The 20,126-nt window shown below is 39.5% G+C and overlaps 1 protein-coding gene across 2 annotated transcripts in view; it reads left to right on the top strand.

Annotated features, from left to right (window-relative positions):
• Positions 1–19,233, top strand: part of LOC306815099 (serine/threonine-protein kinase PAK 3-like) — a 30,381-nt gene extending 11,148 nt beyond the window's left edge. The window contains exons 8-10 of one of the 2 annotated variants that reach the window (XM_079331728.1): positions 17,516–17,633; positions 18,269–18,368; positions 18,808–19,233. In XM_079331728.1, coding sequence (XP_079187854.1) covers positions 17,516–17,633; positions 18,269–18,368; positions 18,808–19,043 — 454 coding nt within the window. In that variant the 3' untranslated portion in view covers positions 19,044–19,233. The remainder of the gene's footprint in view (positions 1–17,515; positions 17,634–18,268; positions 18,369–18,807) is intronic. The other variant, XM_079331727.1, reaches the window with a different exon arrangement.
• Positions 19,234–20,126: the final 893 nt, after the last annotated feature.

Genomic DNA, 20,126 nt, shown 5'->3' with positions numbered 1-20,126 from the left:
GACTTCATTTTCATCTATTTGTAGAATGCAAGGTTCAAACAGGCCATCATGGTCATCGTGTTTGACCTGCTTAACGTGGGCCTATAGCTCTGTCTGGAACTAGAGCATATGATTTAGAAAATGTAAATGTAGCTTTATTTGAAGTATTGCAATTGAGGAATATGCCATGTTCCTAGTTAACTTATTCCAATATTTAAATATGCTAACTGCAAAGAATTTGCACCATATTTTGTATTTTGCTTCTGTCCATCTAACTTTTATTTCCAAGCCATGCTGGTTGATATGCTAAAAGATTCTGCAAAAATCAATTAGGCATCACTTTTTGCTAATTTCCCCTTCCCTTCCCTTCCCTTCCCTTCCCTTCCCTTCCCTTCCCTTCCCTTCCCTTCCCTTCCCTTCCCTTCCCTTCCCTTCCCTTCCCTTCCCTTCCCTTCCCTTCCCTTCCCTTCCTTCCCTTCCCTTCCCTTCCCTTCCCTTCCCTTCCCTTCCCTTCCCTTCCCTTCCCTTCCCTTCCCTTCCCTTCCCTTCCCTTCCCTTCCCTTCCCTTCCCTTCCCTTCCCTTCCCTTCCCTTCCCTTCCCTTCCCTTCCCTTCCCTTCCCAGAACTTCCCTTCCATTCCCAGAACTTCCCTTCATATAAAATTGTATAGGAAAAGAAAGAAGAGAGACAGAGGGGTTGCAACAATAAGCCATTTCCTGGTTAAAGATTTTGGAGCTCCCTTGTGGAGGCAGCTCTGGCTGGAGCTGTTGGGAGTCTTAGCAAGCGTACTTGTGTTCTGACTCACGAGGATGCTCCTAACAACATCCTAATCCACGGCTGTCCAGAGCGACACAGGACCCTCCTGTTCCTTTCTGAATTTACAAACCAATGTAAATAATCTTTAAGGCTGTGCTGAAGCTGAAAATGGATCCACAGGTAGCACAGAGAGGCATCTAATAACAAGATTTGGTAATTTATGTGCCTGCACCAGACTGCCGGTGGAGGGCTCAGACTCTGTCCAGTGACACCCATTTGGGAGCTTCTGTGACAATGTCGGAAGAGGGCCCTCAAATCTCCTTCAGGACTTTAAAAGAAAGAAGTGAGACAGTGCTGAAACTTACAAAAAGTGATTTTTAACTGTGTCCTTGGATGCCACAGTACTATCTCATCAGGATGTCTCTGCATGTTTGTCCAGCAAAATCAGGATCTGTAAGAGGTCCCTTAGATGTCATTCACATGACCTCTCTGTCACTGTGAGCTGCTTTGCAAGTCCAGATCAGTGAGCAGCTGCAGGTCTGTTACCCCCTCAGCACTGACCCAACCAGCAGCAGCATCTGCCAGGAGAGGTGCAACCACCACTGCTCCAGGAAAAGAAATTCTATAAAACTGGGAAACTTTGTACTTTAAATCATTTAGTGCTGTGAGATATATGCGGTAAGAGTTGAAAAATATAAACCTTAATGTGAATAGAACAACAAATTTCTAAAAATATATGAAATAACATAAACATGAGTATATAGTTTAGTAGGAAAAGAGTAACAGATTGAATTCTCCCACTGATTGAAAAGGATTATTACTGACAAACGGGAGTCCTGGTAAGAAACCTCATGATTTTTCAGAGTAGGTTTTGGATTTACCATTTTAATTCAGTGAATAAATATTGCAGAAACAGACATGCTGTGTCAAACGAAGGAAAACATCACTATACTTTCTGGGACAAATCCTGAAGCCTTTTATAAATAACGTTTGCCATTTCATTCTGTTCTGTCTGAAAGTGTAGCTGAATATTTAATTGGTAGTGGGTTTTTTCTTCACCAGTGCCTTCAATAGTTATATAAATATATATCTGATGTTGCAATCCTCAGCCTTTCTAACTGTATTCTTTACAATGTTTAATACACATTAGGGATTTCATCTAATAGAGTGCCACAGTGAAAATTGCCACATTACATCCCTCTGTGGTGACAAAAATAAAACCTTAAGTATATCAAGATTTTATGCCACAGAAATAAAAGTTTAGTAATTTTTCCTCTCTTCATGCTTTAAAAAACCTCCCATAAGACCTAAGTCCACTTGCATTTTGTAGTAATTAAAAAAAAAGCAACAACCCCCCCCCCCCCAAAAAAAAAACCCCAAACCAAACAAACCAAACTAAAACCTCTTTAGTGTTCTTTTCATGCAGAAAGTTGCTGAAAGTAAATTATCTGGAGCTCTATATTTTTCTGTTTTTTTTTTTTAAATAATGCTTTTATTTTTTTTTTTAATTTTACTAGATACATATTCTAGACTCACCAAATTTTTAAAATCCTTTTCTTAATTTGGTACCAATACTATATTGCTCTAACTTCTTGGGATCAGCAAACTCTGCCTACATATTTGATTTAGAGACACTTTTCTCACTGTCGCCTTAGAATTTTGTATTTAATACTTTTTTATGATGTCTCATGCCAGTTATTATAATTTCAGCATTCACTGTGTTTATACTTCCCAAAGTTCATGCATCACCGGGCTGTTCTTAAGCTTTAGGAGATAAGAATCTTTTTTTCTCATCCACTGTCCATTTGACTAGATTTGTATTCATTTCAGAAGATCATTTAAAATGGCACTCATTCCTCAAAATAATGCATCCCTCTGTATTTTCCTGACTTGTTCTTTTCCCCATTCTCTCCTTTCCTTGTCTTGGTTCTCTTTTTTGTATTTTTCCTGTCACTCTCCACAGCTAATTGCAACCTCTTACATTTCCCTCACTGTTCGGAACAATCCTTTTTTCTTCCTTCCTATTCAAATGTTGTGTTCTGCTGGCACTTTGTTACATTTGCTGAACACTTCTTTTTCTCAAAAAAACAAAAGTCAAAACTGTTAATGACTTATCCTAATAACATTGGATAAATCATAAAGTCACTGTTAATGACTAATCCTACTAATGACTCTGAGGCACAGTCATGATTGTGTTACTCATGGGCATTTGAAAGCATTAATGCTTCTAATAATCCTGATCTTAAAAAATTATACTTTCATTGCAGGGCAGATGGGTAGCAAGGGTAAGAGAGGAAAGAAATTAGTAGTGAGAAAAGGGATAAAACAGAGAGAGAGAAATATTTGGCATAAAGCACATTGTTCTAACATTTAATTGAGATGAAACCATTTAGACAGAAAAGATATTTACATTATTGGTGTGGCAGTTTTATACTACTACCTTGGAATGACAGCTTGCTATCCATCTTAGTATATAAGATACTGATAATACCCCCTTCTCACTATTTCATTGAGGCTCTTAGTTCAAAACCAAAATTTTTCCCTTGTGTTTTCTATAATGAACATTAAACATTTTCAGAAAAAATTATCCTAAAATTTTATTTATTGAACAACATATAAAGAGTTTCATCTGATAATAACACGATGTAAACAGGCAAACAAAATTCTGTATTTCTCATAGTCTCCTATTTCTTCTGCATGTGTGAATGAAGAGACACACAGCTGCATGTATTTGTACAATCCAGAGAGTCAGAGTTCCTGCAAATTAACACTATGTTAGAAAAAGTATCTGCTGAAAACCACTGTAAATGGAAAAGAGAACATGATATGTGAGCTTTGGAGTATGTCTCCAATACTATGAAAAGGGCAGCCTTTGAGCAGTATTAAGCAATTTATAGACTGGGAAAGATGATATCAACTGCACTTGCATTTTCAGGTTTCTCACTATAGCTCTGCCAGCATAAACATATAATTGGGATATATTTTCAGTGTAGACAAGGCCATAATATTAAACCCATCAACTAACTTCATTTGCATGTTGGTGCTGGTGACACTCATATCTATTAAGTGGATGAAAAATCTGTGTTTTATCATATCATATTATGCACTGGATACTGCTGAATAAAGCAATGCATTTGCTTGTTAGGACTAAAAGAAATGGGTGTCCTTTTATCCTTACATGTTTTTGTCAGAGTAAAGTGATAAGCTTTCTAAAGACTCAGAACACTTGACAATGTATATTCCTTGTTTCTTAGTTGGTTTTTTTCTTTACATTTGGTATATGACAAATTAATATCCTTTTAAAAACAGGGCTTTTTAAAGAAACTTCTTCAGAAATGTGACTATGTGTATCACTTTCATGACCACCATAAAAAAATTCTGTAAGGATTCACATGAAAATAATAACTTTTCTATATTTCTTCTAATTTTTTTTTTCCCAAAGCCCTTCTTTAGATAATGTTGTAGTGAAAATTGTGGCATTTATTTGCAATCAACTTCAGCTAGTTGTTTTGTACTTGACTGACCTTCATATTTCTTTCCTTCTTTAGGATGTTTTAATACATGGAATAATTATGATACCTTCTTGGGAAATAGAAAATTTGAATGAGTAACTAATAAGCTTAAAGGATGCCTGGGATTCAGATGGTATCCTGCTTAGTTGTGTCTTCTCTGTTTCATAACAAAAAGCAAAGCAAATGAGAAAAAAAAAAAGGAAGAAAAAAATTAATAGCTCTCTGTGTGGGACTGCATGCGCTCTGTTCTACATCTAGATAACAGATCCTCATATTTGAAGCAAAGGAAGTCACTTACACATTAAAAATGTTTAAGAGGGGCTGGAAAACCAGAGCATCCAAAGTGTTGTTACTCAGCCTATGGCCAAGTATCATCTCACAGGCCAGCAGACACCAAGTGCACAAGGAATCACCAGCCAGATGCCTTCCTTCAGTTTTAAAAGTCTGTCAAATACTGATCAAAAACCCAAAAAACCAAAAACCAAAAAATCCCACAAAAAACAAAACAAAAAAACCAACAAAAAAACCACAAACCCTCTAACAATGAAAACCCCAAACAAACATAAAAACCCCAAAAACAAACCAGAAAAACCCAAGAGGAGAGCAAAATCTTCTAAGTTTTGACCTTGCAAATTTTGATGAGATTTCTGCTCCATTAAAGACCCATATTGACTTTATAGGCAGCATAGAACTTTTTAAAAGTAAAATATTTATTATGAAGTTTTAAAATCAAAATGGAATTAAAATTGCTTTGAAAACAATTGCAGACTGGCTAAACTGCAGCCTAGGAAGTGACAAGCACAAGTGACAGAGACAGGCACAGTGACTTCTCTTTTGTTTTATGTTTTACAGAGTACACTCATGTCACAGCATTTCAGGCTGTGAGTGCAAAACTATCTGAGTATGCATGTATTTGTTTATACATGGATTAAATATTTTCAATGAAAATTTACAGTCAGGAAATTCAGCTCCTGATCAAAATCATACAAAAGTCAGCTGGAAGGACTGCTTGACTGGTTGACTGAAATAGAGAATGCAGCAGTTTTAGAAGACCAAGGGAGGTCAAGAACACTCACACAGAATGTGTTTGAGGTTCAAGAGCATATTCATTGCAGCTGCAAGGTTCAAATAATTATTCTTAGATGCCAATTTCAAACTATGATCTGCAAACTTTTAAAAGTTCTGTATTTATACAGACCTTTTAGAAGATAGAATATGGAATGACTGCAGTCATGCCCTACATGAAGCAAAACACCTGAATACTATCAAAACTATGGCAATTAAAAATCATAGTTTTTTTCTGATTACCAGATGACATAGAATTTTATATACCATCTTCACACTTTATTGAGATGAATTATGATAAATTGAAGCAACTTATTGACTCACATGCTTATCATTGCCTTTTTAAGAAAAGTACCAATTCTAGATATTTTAAGGAAGTTATGTAAGCACCAGAGCTAGATTCTTGTAAAGAACCTTGACTGTCAGAGAAATGATTTACCATATGCTGGATGTCAAGCTTTTGAGGATTGTTTACGTGCTTAAAACTCTTGGTAGCCATGGCAGAAAATGAAGGATAACTTTGTACAGTAACCAGATCATAATTCTCATTTGTTCACATATTCATATGACATATGCAGGGAGGATATATTAACTGAGCCACTGTTTCATGCAGCTCAGTCCAAAACTATCCCAAGGCACAACATTGTAGTTATTCTGCTTTCATCACTGCCTATATACAGGAAAAAAAAAAAGCGCTCTGCATGCTCTTTTGAAGGATTCTACTTCATTTCCCTGGAAATATTCCTTACATTGTTAGTTAATAACCTGAGCTGGAGAGCCACATGAATAAATGAACAGATTTAATACCAATCCTTAAATTAATTCCAAGTGGTTCTTTTGCCTTTCACAGCTCAGTAAAATTAATATGTTTTATTTGTTCTGAATGCAATGGTTTTACAATTTCATCATCTATCTTGTGTTTCTGTGAAGGTATGAAACATCCACGACTGAGTGTTTTCCACCTGTGTGAATGCCAGCTATTCATGACTGACATTTGGAGGTTGTAGCTCTAAATTTCTTAGTACTTTATAACCAAGTAAACAGAGGATGTTCTATGTGAATGAGGAGCAGTTCCTGTATGATCTCTGCTTGAAATGGACATGCTGTTTGATTTTTCTAGTACATTAATCTTTCCTGACCTAAAGTGCTCATGGCACGGCTCTTCTAGAGATGAAGGCAGCCAAGCTTTCAGCAGTTCTACAAAACTGCCAGGTGCCAGTGGACCAAGAATAATTTTGAGCTAAACAGGTTCCAATTCCTCAGCAAAGTACCTTTGTATCCTTAGCTTTGCATCCTCCTTAACCCATCTTCCTTCCTTTCCCCCTGAATGTGAAGGAGTTAGAAATGGGAGCTGCAAAAGGCTGATATGCTCTCCAGACAGTTCTCTGACCTGTACAATGCATTCAGCAGCTACTGTGCAATCTAGAAGTGGTCTGGAAACATTTTGAACTGTAGTACGTGCATTCAAGTTCAAACATCAATCAGGTCCTTACAAATCTAATTAAGACTACAGGCTTCTCATTAAAAATCTCTAAGTGGCATGTCTTCTCCAGAAGTTAGATGCCAAGGAAAAATATAAATTGATGAGATTTAGCATTGTGCAGACAGGAATTGCAAGCAGCAAATTCCAACTAGAAAGGCATGGAAGCTCGCTGATGTTGTCCCATTAATATTGGTAGGCTAATGTGAGAGTTGTACTAATCAGGACAGAACCCAAACAAAAACCCCTCCACCTCTCTCCCCCAACTCACATATGATGAACCTATATAAGTGGGATTATTACTTCTATCTGAACAGTGCGTTTCAGCTAACAAGGAACACTTTTAAAAAAAATCTTTTTGTAAGACCATGAAGAATTATATAAAACATATGCAATATTGGCAGTGTAATTTGGACATTTTTAGCAATGTCTAAGCAATTATCAAATATTTATATTTGCAAGTTCTGGAATTTTCACTAAAAATTATAAAGCTAGATATTAAATATTGAAAGATATCAACATCTGACCTATACCAAAACACAATTTCTTATAATTATTTCTCATACATTTTATCAGCTCTACTAAATTTCCCCTCATAAACATTAATGTAAGTAAATTGGAAGACTGGTATGTAAGTTAGCAGGAGTAAACCCTGTAATGGTAGAAAGACAATAATACTGATAAAATATATAAGTCATTACTGTTCTTTTTTGATTTCACTCTAGGTTAATCAACCTCAAGCAATTAAACAACTAATGTCTGTTCCATGACTTCTGTTACTTAAAAGCTGTCTTTTCTTCACCCATCTGAACAGCTTCAGGTCCCCCATGTCAGAGCATTTTCCAGTCTCCCTTCAAGTGTCCCCATTCCCAGCTTTTTTTTTTGCCAGTTAGAGGACTATGCTATTCCTAGTAATAACCACTTCTTTAAACTTTGTATTTCTCACTATCATCTATTTTTGTATTGAGTTCTGGCATAAATGCCAGCACAGAGCACTTCAAAAACAGCAGCAATGAGGTCTTCTAACTTTTGAAAACCTCAATGTCTTATGAAAACTTTTAAAGCAATATCAAAGTTTTCCTATTTCTCTTAGGTGGATATTTATAGGATTTTCCCAATTGAAAGTATGTAGCAATTGAATTCTTTGTCATCTTCTGTGTTTTTCAAAAAAGAAAAATAATTTTACAGTAAAATTATAGTAAAAAACTTATTTTCTTCCCTGAATGAATAGTTTATCTTCTTTAGAAATATCACCCTTGATGGTCAGATTCTAAAAAATGCATTTGTAGGACAGAAGTATGAGAGATTCAGGATGTGTTTTTATTCTCCATACTTACTTACAAGTCTTAAATTTCATCACAAAATTACTAAAAGAAAAATAATTTAAAAAACAATAGATTGATAGTCTTTGCAGATGCAAAAGTTGAATTGGGAAATGCACATTATCAGGGAACGGATAGTGAAAAGGACAGAAAATGGAGCAGGAGTCTGAAATAACATTGGAAGATACATTTATTGTGTGGGCCTTCAAAAAATCCGAGGTAGAAAGTGGGCAGGCAAGTTATGCTACTTCATTGGCAAATGGGATCTCTCATCTAAATATCACTTTCTTTTTGCACAAGAGCAGTTTCATCTGAAGATGATTTTCCTTGCCCTCACTTTAACTTTTACTTGCTGTAGTGTTGTCTGGCAGGTTGACCTTTTCAGATTGTGTGCTGAGAAATGCTGCTACTAAGGAGTGTTGGTGTCAAAACAGAGGTTTTTTCCTAGCTTTTATTTAAAATACTGAAAGACGAAAGGTTTCTAATTAAATTACAGAACTGCATATCATTAGGAACTATAGTTCTTCCCTGCTTGTATTTAGAATAACAGGCTAATGCCAACTGAACTCTTAAAACATATACAGAGATCACAAGCAGCCACCACAAGTGGTATTCAATTCTGGGAAACATAGTTTTTGATAGAAATCATTTTTGCTTTAATAATACAAGCTTATTCTATTCTAAAATTGGGGAAATTAGGTATGTTCTGGACTATCTGCATTTTTATTAGTTTCCTGTCTTTTTATCATTTCTTCAAGTACCAGTTTTATACACTTGCTAGCTCATTATTTATGATTTAAAATGGTGTCTCTCAGGCATGTAACTTGATGCTATTGTGAACCATGAAAATAATGTTTTTTTGGTCTGTCTTCATTTGATTAAGTGATTCCTGTGAAAGGACTGGGGGGTTTTATGGTTTGAGATGTAAAAGAAGTAGTTCAGCAGCCTTGGCAAGTAAGTGTGCCAGTTTACAAGATGAATATGCAGAAACACCTGTGGTTCAGCTGGAATATACAGTATTCTAGTTTGCTGCTGCTGGGGTGTTTTGTTTTGTTGGTCTGTGAATCCATATTCTATACAGTATCATTTGTCAGCACTCCATTTCACTTTTACAGTCCCTCTGTTTTCCCACTTCTGAATGATGGTTTTCTCCATGCCTTTTATTTGGGGAATTCTTGGCGATAAAAACAATACATGGTCCATAACGTTTTATGTTGTCAAATGGTTATGCTCTTCCACACATTTTCTAATTAGCCTCCTTCAGTCTCCTTCTTTTTTTTATTTCCCTGTACTACACTTAACACTCACATTTCAAAGCTTGTATTTTTATGCTAAATGCTTCTGCTGCATAATTAATTTGTCTTAAAAAAGAGTGTGTATGAATCAAACAGATTAATATTCTTCCCAGTCTTTCACAGTCTAAATTTCTTTTGGAAAATGATTAAGAAAGATTTTCTCACTCTATTTCTGTCCTTGGATATAATTCCCCAGGCTATATTGAATCTTTTCTGCATAGAGGAGGGCAAAGTTTCAGTTGTTGCTGCAAAGTCTCCTAAAGCATCTCTACAGCTACTGCATAATTCCTTGTGACCTGGTCCATGTTTAAAGGTTATAAAGAGCATTTCTGCAAGAGCTGAGAAAGCACTGTAGAAATTTTAGCTTTAAATAATAAAGGCAAAGCCAAGTGTGCATCTCTGTTCTGTAGCTTTCCCTCTGCCTCAGTTTTATTCCAAGTTCTGCACAGAATAGAACCATGTGAGTCTTGGTGTGAGGCCACTGAAGCAGAGTTTTCTCTCTGGTTTCAGTTGCCCAACTGTCCCTTGTCATTCACAGGATCCTGTAAGCACATGAAATCAGTCTTTCAAAATATGTCAAAACCATTGCTTCTCTACCATAAAAAGTGTGGAGGTCACTTTCTGTTGTTTCATTTCTGATTTGTTGTGTGAAAATCGCAGGTCCTCAAAGTTGTCCATGTCCTATTTCATCATCACATTTAATCATTTGCAGGTGCTAAAAATGCCCCTTCCTAAAATGACTCTGGATAGCAGTCATTCTTTGGTCTGGACTCAGAAATTGTGTGATTCACTCAAAAGACTGTAACCATATGACAGAAGAAGAGCAATTAAATATCAAAATTATTCAATTACTCTTAATGTAGGGATTTAAACGTGTTCTGTTGCATTGTAGTGCTTTAGAATATTTTATGACACTTGCACAGGCATAGTCTGTAACCCATAAAACAAGAAAAAGGCCTAATTGCTCTGTGCATGGATTATTGATAACTGTGTGGTCTGTGAAGGAATGAGTCCAGAAAAAGAATGCCACTGAGTGTTAAAACCAATCTGCTTGCTGCATTTCAATTGGGATGAGAGTCTTAGGTCTTGGGCTTCAGAAAAATTGCATTATGGATATGGTGCTTGCATTTTAATTTTAAAAAGAAATATGAGAAGTAAGTATTGATTAAGGAACTTTGTGCATCAGGGGTATAGTCACCATATGACAGATGAAGCCACTAAGCCTTGGGAGATTTTTGTCTTACTGTTCTAAACTTTAGATCTAGTCATTCACTTGGGAGGGGCAGGGAGAAGTTGGGATTTGTTCATAGAATTACTATGTCTGCATATGGATTTGTGGAGGCATAACTCCAGCAATGCAAAAGTGTTTATTTCAGCCTGCCTCTCTCTCTCCTTATTTATTTCCTTGGTTCATTTGTTCTCTGCTCTCTCTTACTGAACACATGGATCTAGACCTCCCTGATTCTCCTTCTCTGGAAGATACCAGCACGGCTTATACCAGTGCATGGGTTTTTTACAGCAAGCTTGGTGCACAATTTGTTTTAGGTTGGCAAATGGTGACACCAGGAATGCAGAATACATTTAATTTCGTTGAATGTATAAAATCATTTCCTTCTGAATTCCCTTAAGTGACACAATTCAGTCCAGAGTCAAGTTTTACATCCAAGCTGATACAGAAATCATAATAATTCAGTCATATAATGGCTCAAACAGCACTGTTATAGTGCACAATTAAAATCTGTGATGCTAAAATCCATTATCACCCTTGAAAGCTACTCTGGACACTTGGCACTTAAATTGATCTATTGATCCATTAATGCTCACCTTTTGCTAACCTATTGGTCAGGTAATCTCCTTCAATTTTCCCCTTTACTGAAGCTATTCCACTGACCTACATGTAATTATGGTCCAACATGCATGCCTTTTCCAAAACTGCATTTTGGGAAGCTCGTGCTGGTTTTTGTGTGTGAGAAGTAAGGAAATTTCTGTTAACTTTGATAACTATCCAGAAAAAGAAAAAAACCCCAGAATCCCCATAGGTGATGTACTGTTTCTGATTTATATTTCACATGAACTAACATTTGTTACCTATGGCTGCAGGGAAACAAATAAACAAAACCAAGAAATTAATAACACGTCACAACTGAAAGGGTGTAAGGGGTGAAAATGGTGAAAATTATTTGGGTAAAAATGGTACTTGGAGTTGAATTAGATGTAACAGGACTAGGTTTGTTCTGTTCTGAGACTGAGGAATAATAGATGAGATTAAGAGACACCTGAGTGCTCAGGGAGTCAAGAAGAAATAATGTTTGCTATTTTTCTTAACAACATCTTTTGATTCTAACTTTTTCTCTGAAAATTGGCAGTACAGCAGAAGATATATTCAGCAGTAAAAGCAAACATGTGCCACATTCAGTTTAACCATTTGCCCATGCACTCCAAGATCCATGCTGTTGAATAAGGATAAAGGAGGGCAAAATTGGGATTTGAAAGGAAGCAGCTCCAGGAATGATCTTTCTTCAGCAGGGGAGGTGGGAGCAGAGCACTGGCCAAAAGCAGCCAGTGTCCATTCCCTCTAACAAGAGCACAAGAAATGCAGTTAACCCAGCTGAGGGCAGTCCTCCACGCCTGCCATTTCAGAAGAGAAGGAACAAAAACCTCTCCTGACCTGGCCTTGTAAACAAAAATATGCAGAGTTCAGGAAAAAGAGGCTGGAATTTCCTTCCCAGCCCAGCAAATAATTAGTACCTTGTCACACAAGGATTGAGATTGCCTGCAACTATCTGTAACCCTCTGGAACATTAGCTGGTATTTTCCTTCTTTAAATGTCTGCTTCTTTTGGAAGTGTTGCTGAGTGTTGCTAGTAATTGCCCAAAGACACAAAACACTGTGGAAAGTAAACATTCATTTAAATTTGCATTCTTTCTTGTAGTTCACCTCTTGAAATACCCCAGTCCTCTCCCACTTGGTTCTTCCTGTGCCAATCTCTTGCAGGTCTGCCCTAATCAATTTATTCTCCACCTCTGTTATCTTTTCTGTTTTGACAACGATATGCCCACAGCCTGATGTAGCATAAGTGAAGTAGAAAAAAGCTCAGGCAGACATGGAAAATCAAATTCTGTTCCCAACATATGGACAGAAGTGAACTCAGTTACCATCATGAGCAGCCACAATTAATAACTTCTGTTTTGTTACTGATACAAACAAGCACACATGCCCTTGGCTCATGACAGAGCTCTGAGCAAGTGTTCCTTACCTTTTGATGTCTGAATTGGTCTGAATGCCTTGTTGTCCCTGCATGAAGGGCTTATGCTGCTTTTCCCTTTGCTTATTAATTAATTTGCTGCAAATACCATTATATGAAATCTATTGGTGTATTTTCTAGGTGGGCTTTTAGATCTCCCATTTGTGTCTTCACCCTCCCCCCTTTTTCCCCTTGTTCTGTTGTTAAATCTATGAAAATATTTCTCTCTCTGTGGTGACTCAGGGACACCAGCAGAGCTGTGACAGTTCCATATCTCACCTGCTTTGGCAGTGGTTTCTGCAGAGATCCAAGTGAGACCCTCGGGACAGATGAGATTTTTTACACCCTCTGACAGCAATGCAGAGCTGAATTGCTCCTTTGAGGTGAAGGTTATCACAGAGAAGTCAGATGTGTCACAGCTTCCTGCACTAAGTTAAGGGTGATCTGTAGCACCAGTGTAAATGCAGTCCATTTCCTCCACTTTTTGGCTAGAATTTAGCTAGAATTGTCAGCATCCTCTTCATCTCCACAGTCCCTGGGGGAATTGCACAAAATATAGTACAGTGGGAGATCAATACAGAAACAAGTGCCCATGCTGTCATCAAGTCACATGTGAGTAGATCCCATTAACTCATGGGAGCTACAGTGGTTTTCCTTCATCTGTAAGAAATGTAAAACTTGTTTTTCAACAGTGGCAAAATAATTTCAGGAGCTTTTTTGTTCTTTTTGAAAATGAAGAATGCTTAGTGGCATTAGTTAAACATGGTGCTAAAGGGAAGCTTGTAATTACTTGAGGACTGTCAGGTGAGGTGATGGGATCTGGCTGGACGTGGCAGAAACATAGGTGGAACTATGTACAAATTTGGGGGATAATGCAGAATTTAAAGCGGAAGGGCAAGAGATTAAATAGGACGTCATCTACTTTCAGTAAAAAGATAGAAGCAAAGCTGACTGTAAAGAAAAGAAAATATATCTAAGTACATTTTTGAAGTTTTCAGAGCTTCATTTTGTAAATATCCATTGTGCTTTCCAGGTTCAGCAGAGAAAAATCTGGAAAGCAAAGTGCATGATCGCCTGAGTGCCAGTGCTGCTAAACCCTAGCAACAGCCTGGACTGAGCAAGTGAGAAATGAAGGGTGCAGCACTGCAACCATTCCCATTTTGTCTGAGGAGACTGAAATGCCAAAGACTCACCAATACCTTGTGCAAGGGGTTGATACAGTGCAGTAATGTCGAGCCTACCTCTTACAGCACTGGGAGCATTCCTGCCAGGAGCCCCATGGCAGAGCAAGGGCTGTCCATGCCACAGGCTGAACCTCTTGGCCACGTGGAAAATGCTTTGCTGCAAACCTTCCATCTCCAGTACAGGCAGCTGTGGCAACACAGGACTTTGTGACACACATGGAAGAGACTTCATCTGCTTTATGAGCCATATAAAAATATGATTAAATGTGCTGTCCACTAAATGGGAGCAGCATTGGGATTCCAGCCAAAGAGTAATAGGATTAATCTCAAGAACATAAAATGTGGTATTTTAGTGAAATGTGAATCCTCCCTCTTAAACAATTGCAACAGGTGTGCAGCTTTTGCTTGTTTCCATCATATCTGCTTAGGCTACTTTGATTTATTCCTATATAGCTAAAATACATGAGTATATTTATTCCTGCTGGTTGGATCATCTACAAATCAATTGGCATGGCATGCTTTCCAGGGAGCTGCTTTAGCAGGCATATCACTGACTTCAATGTTTTATCAGGATTCTTATAAGCAAAAAGAGCAAGGGGGAAACTGGGAAACACAAAAACTGCAGCAGTGAGGTAGAAAACTCTGAGATAAAATGGAAGTTAATTTCCTATAAATATGACCGGATGTTTCAATTATTAATCGTCACCTATTGTTATTTCTATCCTGAGTGCCCATGGAACATGATGAATGAAAGTGTGAATGATAAAATGGTTTGTGAGAGAAAATAGATGGAGGTGATTTCTTGCTTCATTTTCCCCCAAAATATGTGTGAGGAAAGCTGACGAATTCAGAGAAGACTTTGACCCACTGAGGGAATGGGAATCAGCTTGGAGAATTTGGGAAAATTACAAGACTTTGCATAAAAATCTACTTCATAGTTGGTATGACAAAGCTAACAAGACCAATGCCTTACTAAATAAAAGAATCACATTTCTTAGAAAATAGATTTTATATAAATACATTTTTGTAATATAAACAATGCTACTAATCCTGGAGTTAAATGAATTAAGACACAGTTAACAGTGTTTTTCCTGTAGTGATATATTATCTGAAGTAGTTTGGTTTTGCCTTTACTACAAATTCTGTCCCAGTTTAGGGAAAAATTGTTCTCCTTTTTGTCTATCCTAAAATTGTAAATTGGTAGTATTTAGTGATACTGTCAAGAGCTGCTGCTTCACTTAGAAAGAAGGCTTGAAGTAATTAATTTGAATGTGCACTATGAAGTTTCATATGTGTTTAGGTGTATCCAGGTTACTCCTAAATATGTCAAAATTTCATTTAAACAAGGAATTATAAATGAGGGGGTGTGTTCACTTTTGCTATTCAGTAAATTTACTGCAAAGGAACAAACATGTATGACAAGCTGGGCAGCAAAAGCATTTACCAGGAAGTAGTCCTAGGTCATCTTTTTCTTCTCCATTTAAAATCATATTCATTGGGTCTGTCCTGCTGGAATCTCTTCCTCAAATAAGGTGTGTGCTTACACTTCTTAAGCTTGGGACAGAAATTCTCTTGTTATGTGTAAGATTTATTGAAATGATGTACATTAAAAACAGAATTTCAGCCTAACTCAGCACAGCAAACTAGAGAAAGCAAAGCTGGTGGTTTGCATTCATAGGTGACACTTTGAGTGTACATACACTCTTTTTATCCATGCAAAGAGGGGAAAATAGATGCTCCTGCTCAGTTCAGAACAATGTGAGGCCTTTTAAATCTTGCCCAGCCATAAAGCTCATCTGCTGCAGTGTTCCCTGCAAAGCTGCAGAGAATGGACTGGAGAAACACTCTGTCAGTTCAACGTGGCTGTTGGAAGAGGTTGCTAAAGCAGACAACAATGTAGCCACTGGGATCAATTTTTACAATGATATTCAATAAGTCATTAACAAGATTAATGAACTCTAATAAAAAATGCAGGCTCCTATGCCACATTTTACTCAGCTCACTGTAGCTTAAAATTGCATGTCACGATTTTATTAGACATATTACTTAATTTTTCCCAAACTGGCCATTTTATTTAGGCTGAAAGATATTAAACAGATTCCCCCCTCCCCCCATGGAGAAATAGGATTTCTTTTTTTAAAAAATGACTTTGTAGAGGAAAGTACCTTCATAACATAAATAGGTATGTAATCAATAGGCTCAAGCCTGCTTTGCTGCAGCAGCACGAGGCTTAGATGAGCTTTGTGAGTGGGACGGTGCAGAATTGCACTGCCTTGCAAAAGTGCCAGGAGGATGAGGAGTGCCACATCCCAGCCATACATCACCTAGGGAAGGTCATTTCTTTTGGTGACCTGCTAAAGCTCTGTTCAGTCCTCCTGCTGAAGAGCACAGTGACTATCACAGGAGACCCACAGAAACAGCTCAGTGAGCTCCAGCACACACAGGAGGTAAATCCATGATGAGACCCTCAGCACAGCTTGTCTGGGTAACAGCGTCACTGTGTCACATGGAGGGGCACATCTCTTTGTCTTGGTAACAGTTGTGAGATTTCTAAATTAATGAATGGGCAGTGACCCCAGAGAAATCAAACCCAGAGCACCACAAACAAGGTATTCTTCACCAGTGATCCAGAGTGAAAGAGGCTTAATAACCATGTTCTTTCATCTGTATTATCCTCACCTTATTACTTCTCATCTAATCCATTTTTGTGAGTCTTTTCTTTGGTCTAAATATTTCCAGATTTGTGCAGCATCTGAGAAGCTGCCTGTCCTTCATGTCCTACTGCTTAGTGCTCTTCCACAGAAAATTTCACCTCAGGATTTATTGTAGCCCTACTCCTTCCACATACCATTGCAGTCTGCTTTCTCTGAAGACAGTCATTCTTCAAAAAAAAAAAACCCCTAAGGAAATTTTAAAAGTCCAGGTAGGAGTAAGAAAAGTTTAGTGCATATAGTGGCCCATCTTTCAAAATGTAGTTTCCAATCACTCAGTGTGCTGGGGGCTTGTGATGCATCCTTTTGTGCTCCACTGTGACTCTTGTGAGCAAACCTGATGGAGAGAAAGTGGCCTGTGTCAAAACACAGTTGGTTATAATTTCTTTTTCCTTTTGTGTAAAAACCACCTGATCTTTCATACAGCTGTGCTCTGGAAACCAGATTCAAGATAAGGTACTTGTGTGATTTAAAAGTTAATTTAAAGGATATATAGGGTATTGCAACATGCAGGAGCAATGCTTGTTTTTGATTCATAGAAGTCCTAGCTACTGGATTGATTGGTTTAATAACCTCTCTTAATAAAGTAAACTGAATGCATCTTATTCCTCTGGCTCGTGGGGTAGAGAATAGGAAGTTTCAGTCTCTTCATAACTTGTTAGCTTTGACTTCACAAAGCATATTGGAGTGCTCTGCTCTGCAATTATTGATTTATGCACACACCTTTTGTTTGAAAAGACACCTGTTATGTTTGAATATGCATATATTTACAGGACATAAGTGAGCTTTCAAATTTAGCTCTCAAGCTGGATATTTGCTTGAATTATCCATTTGGAGCAGTTCTTTTGCACTTCCAGTGTTTTGTTCCCTTCCTCGTGTCTTCCTTGGAGAGAGACACGGAAACAAGAATCCAGCAGGTCATGCAGTAGCGTGCATTCATCTCCAGGCTGTTGTTTCCTCCTTTCAGCTACCTGGTGCACGAGGAACTCTGGCTAGTGATGGAATACATGGACGGAGGTTCCTTACACGACATCATCAGGGAGACCAGGATGGCAGAAGGAGAGATTGCAGTCGTCTCTCGGGAGGTGAGGGACGGCGCTTGTGCTTCCCGTGCCTTGGGTGGGAAGGGTGGGAAGGAGAGGATTGATTTCACCTTCCCAGCTTCCTTTCTGCCTTTCTCTTATGACTGCCAGGAGCAAGAGCCTCTGAATTGCCTGCCAACGTGCAGGCCCTTCTTCCAGTGTGTTTGTGTTTGCCACTCTAAACACTTGTCTGGAGCCTGTGTGTCTACTGCATTGCGTCCCAGGAAGAGCAAACGTGCTGGTGGCACAATACCAACGGAGTGGCAAAGACAAAGAGATACTGACAGGACTCTCACAGAGCTCAGCCTCAAAGGAGAGCCTTGCACCCAAAGTGGGATTTGCCGAATCATCTGCTGTCATGTGACTGGAGAGAGCAGAGCTCCTTCAGTCTGTGTTTGCAGGGCACTGGTCAGATGAAATAATTGCCCTTTCTCTTTCCTAAATGAATGCACCCTCACTTAGAAAGGCACTGCTGTCCTCATGTTGGAGCAGCAAGCTCTTGCTCTTACCAGCAGCCTTTCCTGCCATGACTCACCACTGCCCAGCAAGTCAGTCTTGCAGTTGTGCCACGTGTCTCTGCTTGTGGGATGCAATCAGATGCGGAACTCCTAGGCTCATGTTTCTTTTTCCTCCCACAGTGCCTGCAAGGCCTGGATTTCCTTCACTCCAGTCACGTCATCCACCGAGACATAAAAAGCCACAACATTCTCCTGAGCTTGGACGGATCTGTCAAGTTGGGTGCGTGTTGCTGGCCAGGCTCAGCCGTGGTGGGCTGCGGGGTGGGGGTGCCTTTGAGTGACTGCCAGCTCCCCAAGAGTGGCGCCTGAGGCAGTGCAGGCTGCCCTGCTGCAAGGGCAGAGCACAGCCACAAGGTGCAGGGAGAATTTGCTGGGAAGGAGGTATCAGGAGGGACACTTTGGCTTGTGTCTGTCCCTTGCCAAGCAAGGCACTTTCAGTCACGTGCTTCAGGAGACTAAAAGCAACTGTGTGAAACTGGGAGCTTTTGCTGATTGGCCAATCCCATATTCCATCAGCTGCAGGCTTAAGGAAGGCCAGCGTGGCCCCTTTTGCAGGTGGATTGCCCAGTGCCTTCGTGGACATTGGTAGAGTGGGGAATTCTTCTGTTTGCTTTCCTAATTCCCGCTGGCTTGATCTGAGTGGGTTTTTTTCTCCTCAGCTGATTTTGGACTGGCTGCTCAGCTCACGGCTGAGCAGAGCAAACGGAGATCAGCTGTCGGGACTACTTACTGGATGGCGCCCGAGATTTTCACCAGGAAGCCCTATGGCCCCAAAGTGGACATCTGGTCCTTTGGCATCGTGGGCATCGAGATGGTGGAAGGAGCGCCTCCTTACCTGATGCGAACCCCCCGCACGGTGCGCTGCAACTTCTCTCTCCCCCTCCTGTCACTGTAACAAAATCTGCCCCCATTCTTCTGCCTGGGAAGCTTGGTAACACCTGACGACCGTGGATTCCGGGCTGCGTAGTCTCTTGTGCATCATTCCCTGCTTTTTCCCCTTGCCATTTAATTATGAAGAGCCCAAAAATACCGTGATGCCCTTTGCTTGATGGAAGCTTTGCCTAAGGGAGCAGCGAGCAGCGCCAAGCTGCATTTTGTGTGAAAAAACCTTGGCAATAGTGGGAGTTAGACCAAAGTCCCTCTTCCAAATGGACTGTAGAGCTAGTGTCAGTCCTCGGAGAAGCAAAGGGTGCTTTTGCTGATCGAGTGGCTCCTAATTCCACCAGCCAAGGAAATCAGGGCCCAAGGCAGAAGCCTTTGCACATTGAGCTGGCTCTGCTTGCCTCTGGCTTTGCGTTCTGTTGGTTGGGCTAGGAAAGGCAGGGAGGAAAGCGCCACTGGAGAGTGGAGCTTGCCCAGTGGGGTGTGGCTGAGCCCTTTTGGGTGCGGAGGAGACAGGTGCAGTGTGACGTTGTCTTCTGCTCCAGGTTCGACAGCTTCCATACAATTGGGATGATGTTGCATCAGAACCACTCTCAAAGCTACAATTAAATCTTCTGTCACTGTTTTTCTTATGAAGACTGGTGTTCATTTGGCTTCTCATATATTCATGAATGTCAGATTTGGGCTCTGTGCTCGAGGCCTGAGCGAGCCTCCTTCTGCACTCCCAAAACGCAGCACTGAAGCCTCTGTTTCACAGCCCTGGCCCAGTGGGACTGGGTCCAAGTGCCAGCAATGCAGGACTTTGTCCCTGAGCTCTCTACACCTTCACTCCCACCAAAAAACCCCCACAGGACTTAAGACTCAGGTTCTAAGACAAAAAAAATGCCCAATTTATTAGTCTCAGTTCACAGGGTCATGGAATTGGCTGTGGACATCCCCGAGATGGTGACAGGGAATGGACCTATCACACATTTGAATCTGTTGTGAGAACTGCTTCAGACTAGGAAAAAAACAGATGTGGGATAAAAATGTAGGAAGCCTCCCCTGAACTGAAGCCATAAAATGGTGCTGATCTGCATTACCTTATCCCAACCCT

Source organism: Erithacus rubecula (genome assembly GCF_903797595.1).
Source record: "Erithacus rubecula genome assembly, contig: SUPER_Z_unloc_8, whole genome shotgun sequence".
NCBI lineage: Eukaryota > Metazoa > Chordata > Aves > Passeriformes > Muscicapidae > Erithacus > Erithacus rubecula.
This window is presented reverse-complemented; position numbering and strand designations above follow the sequence as displayed.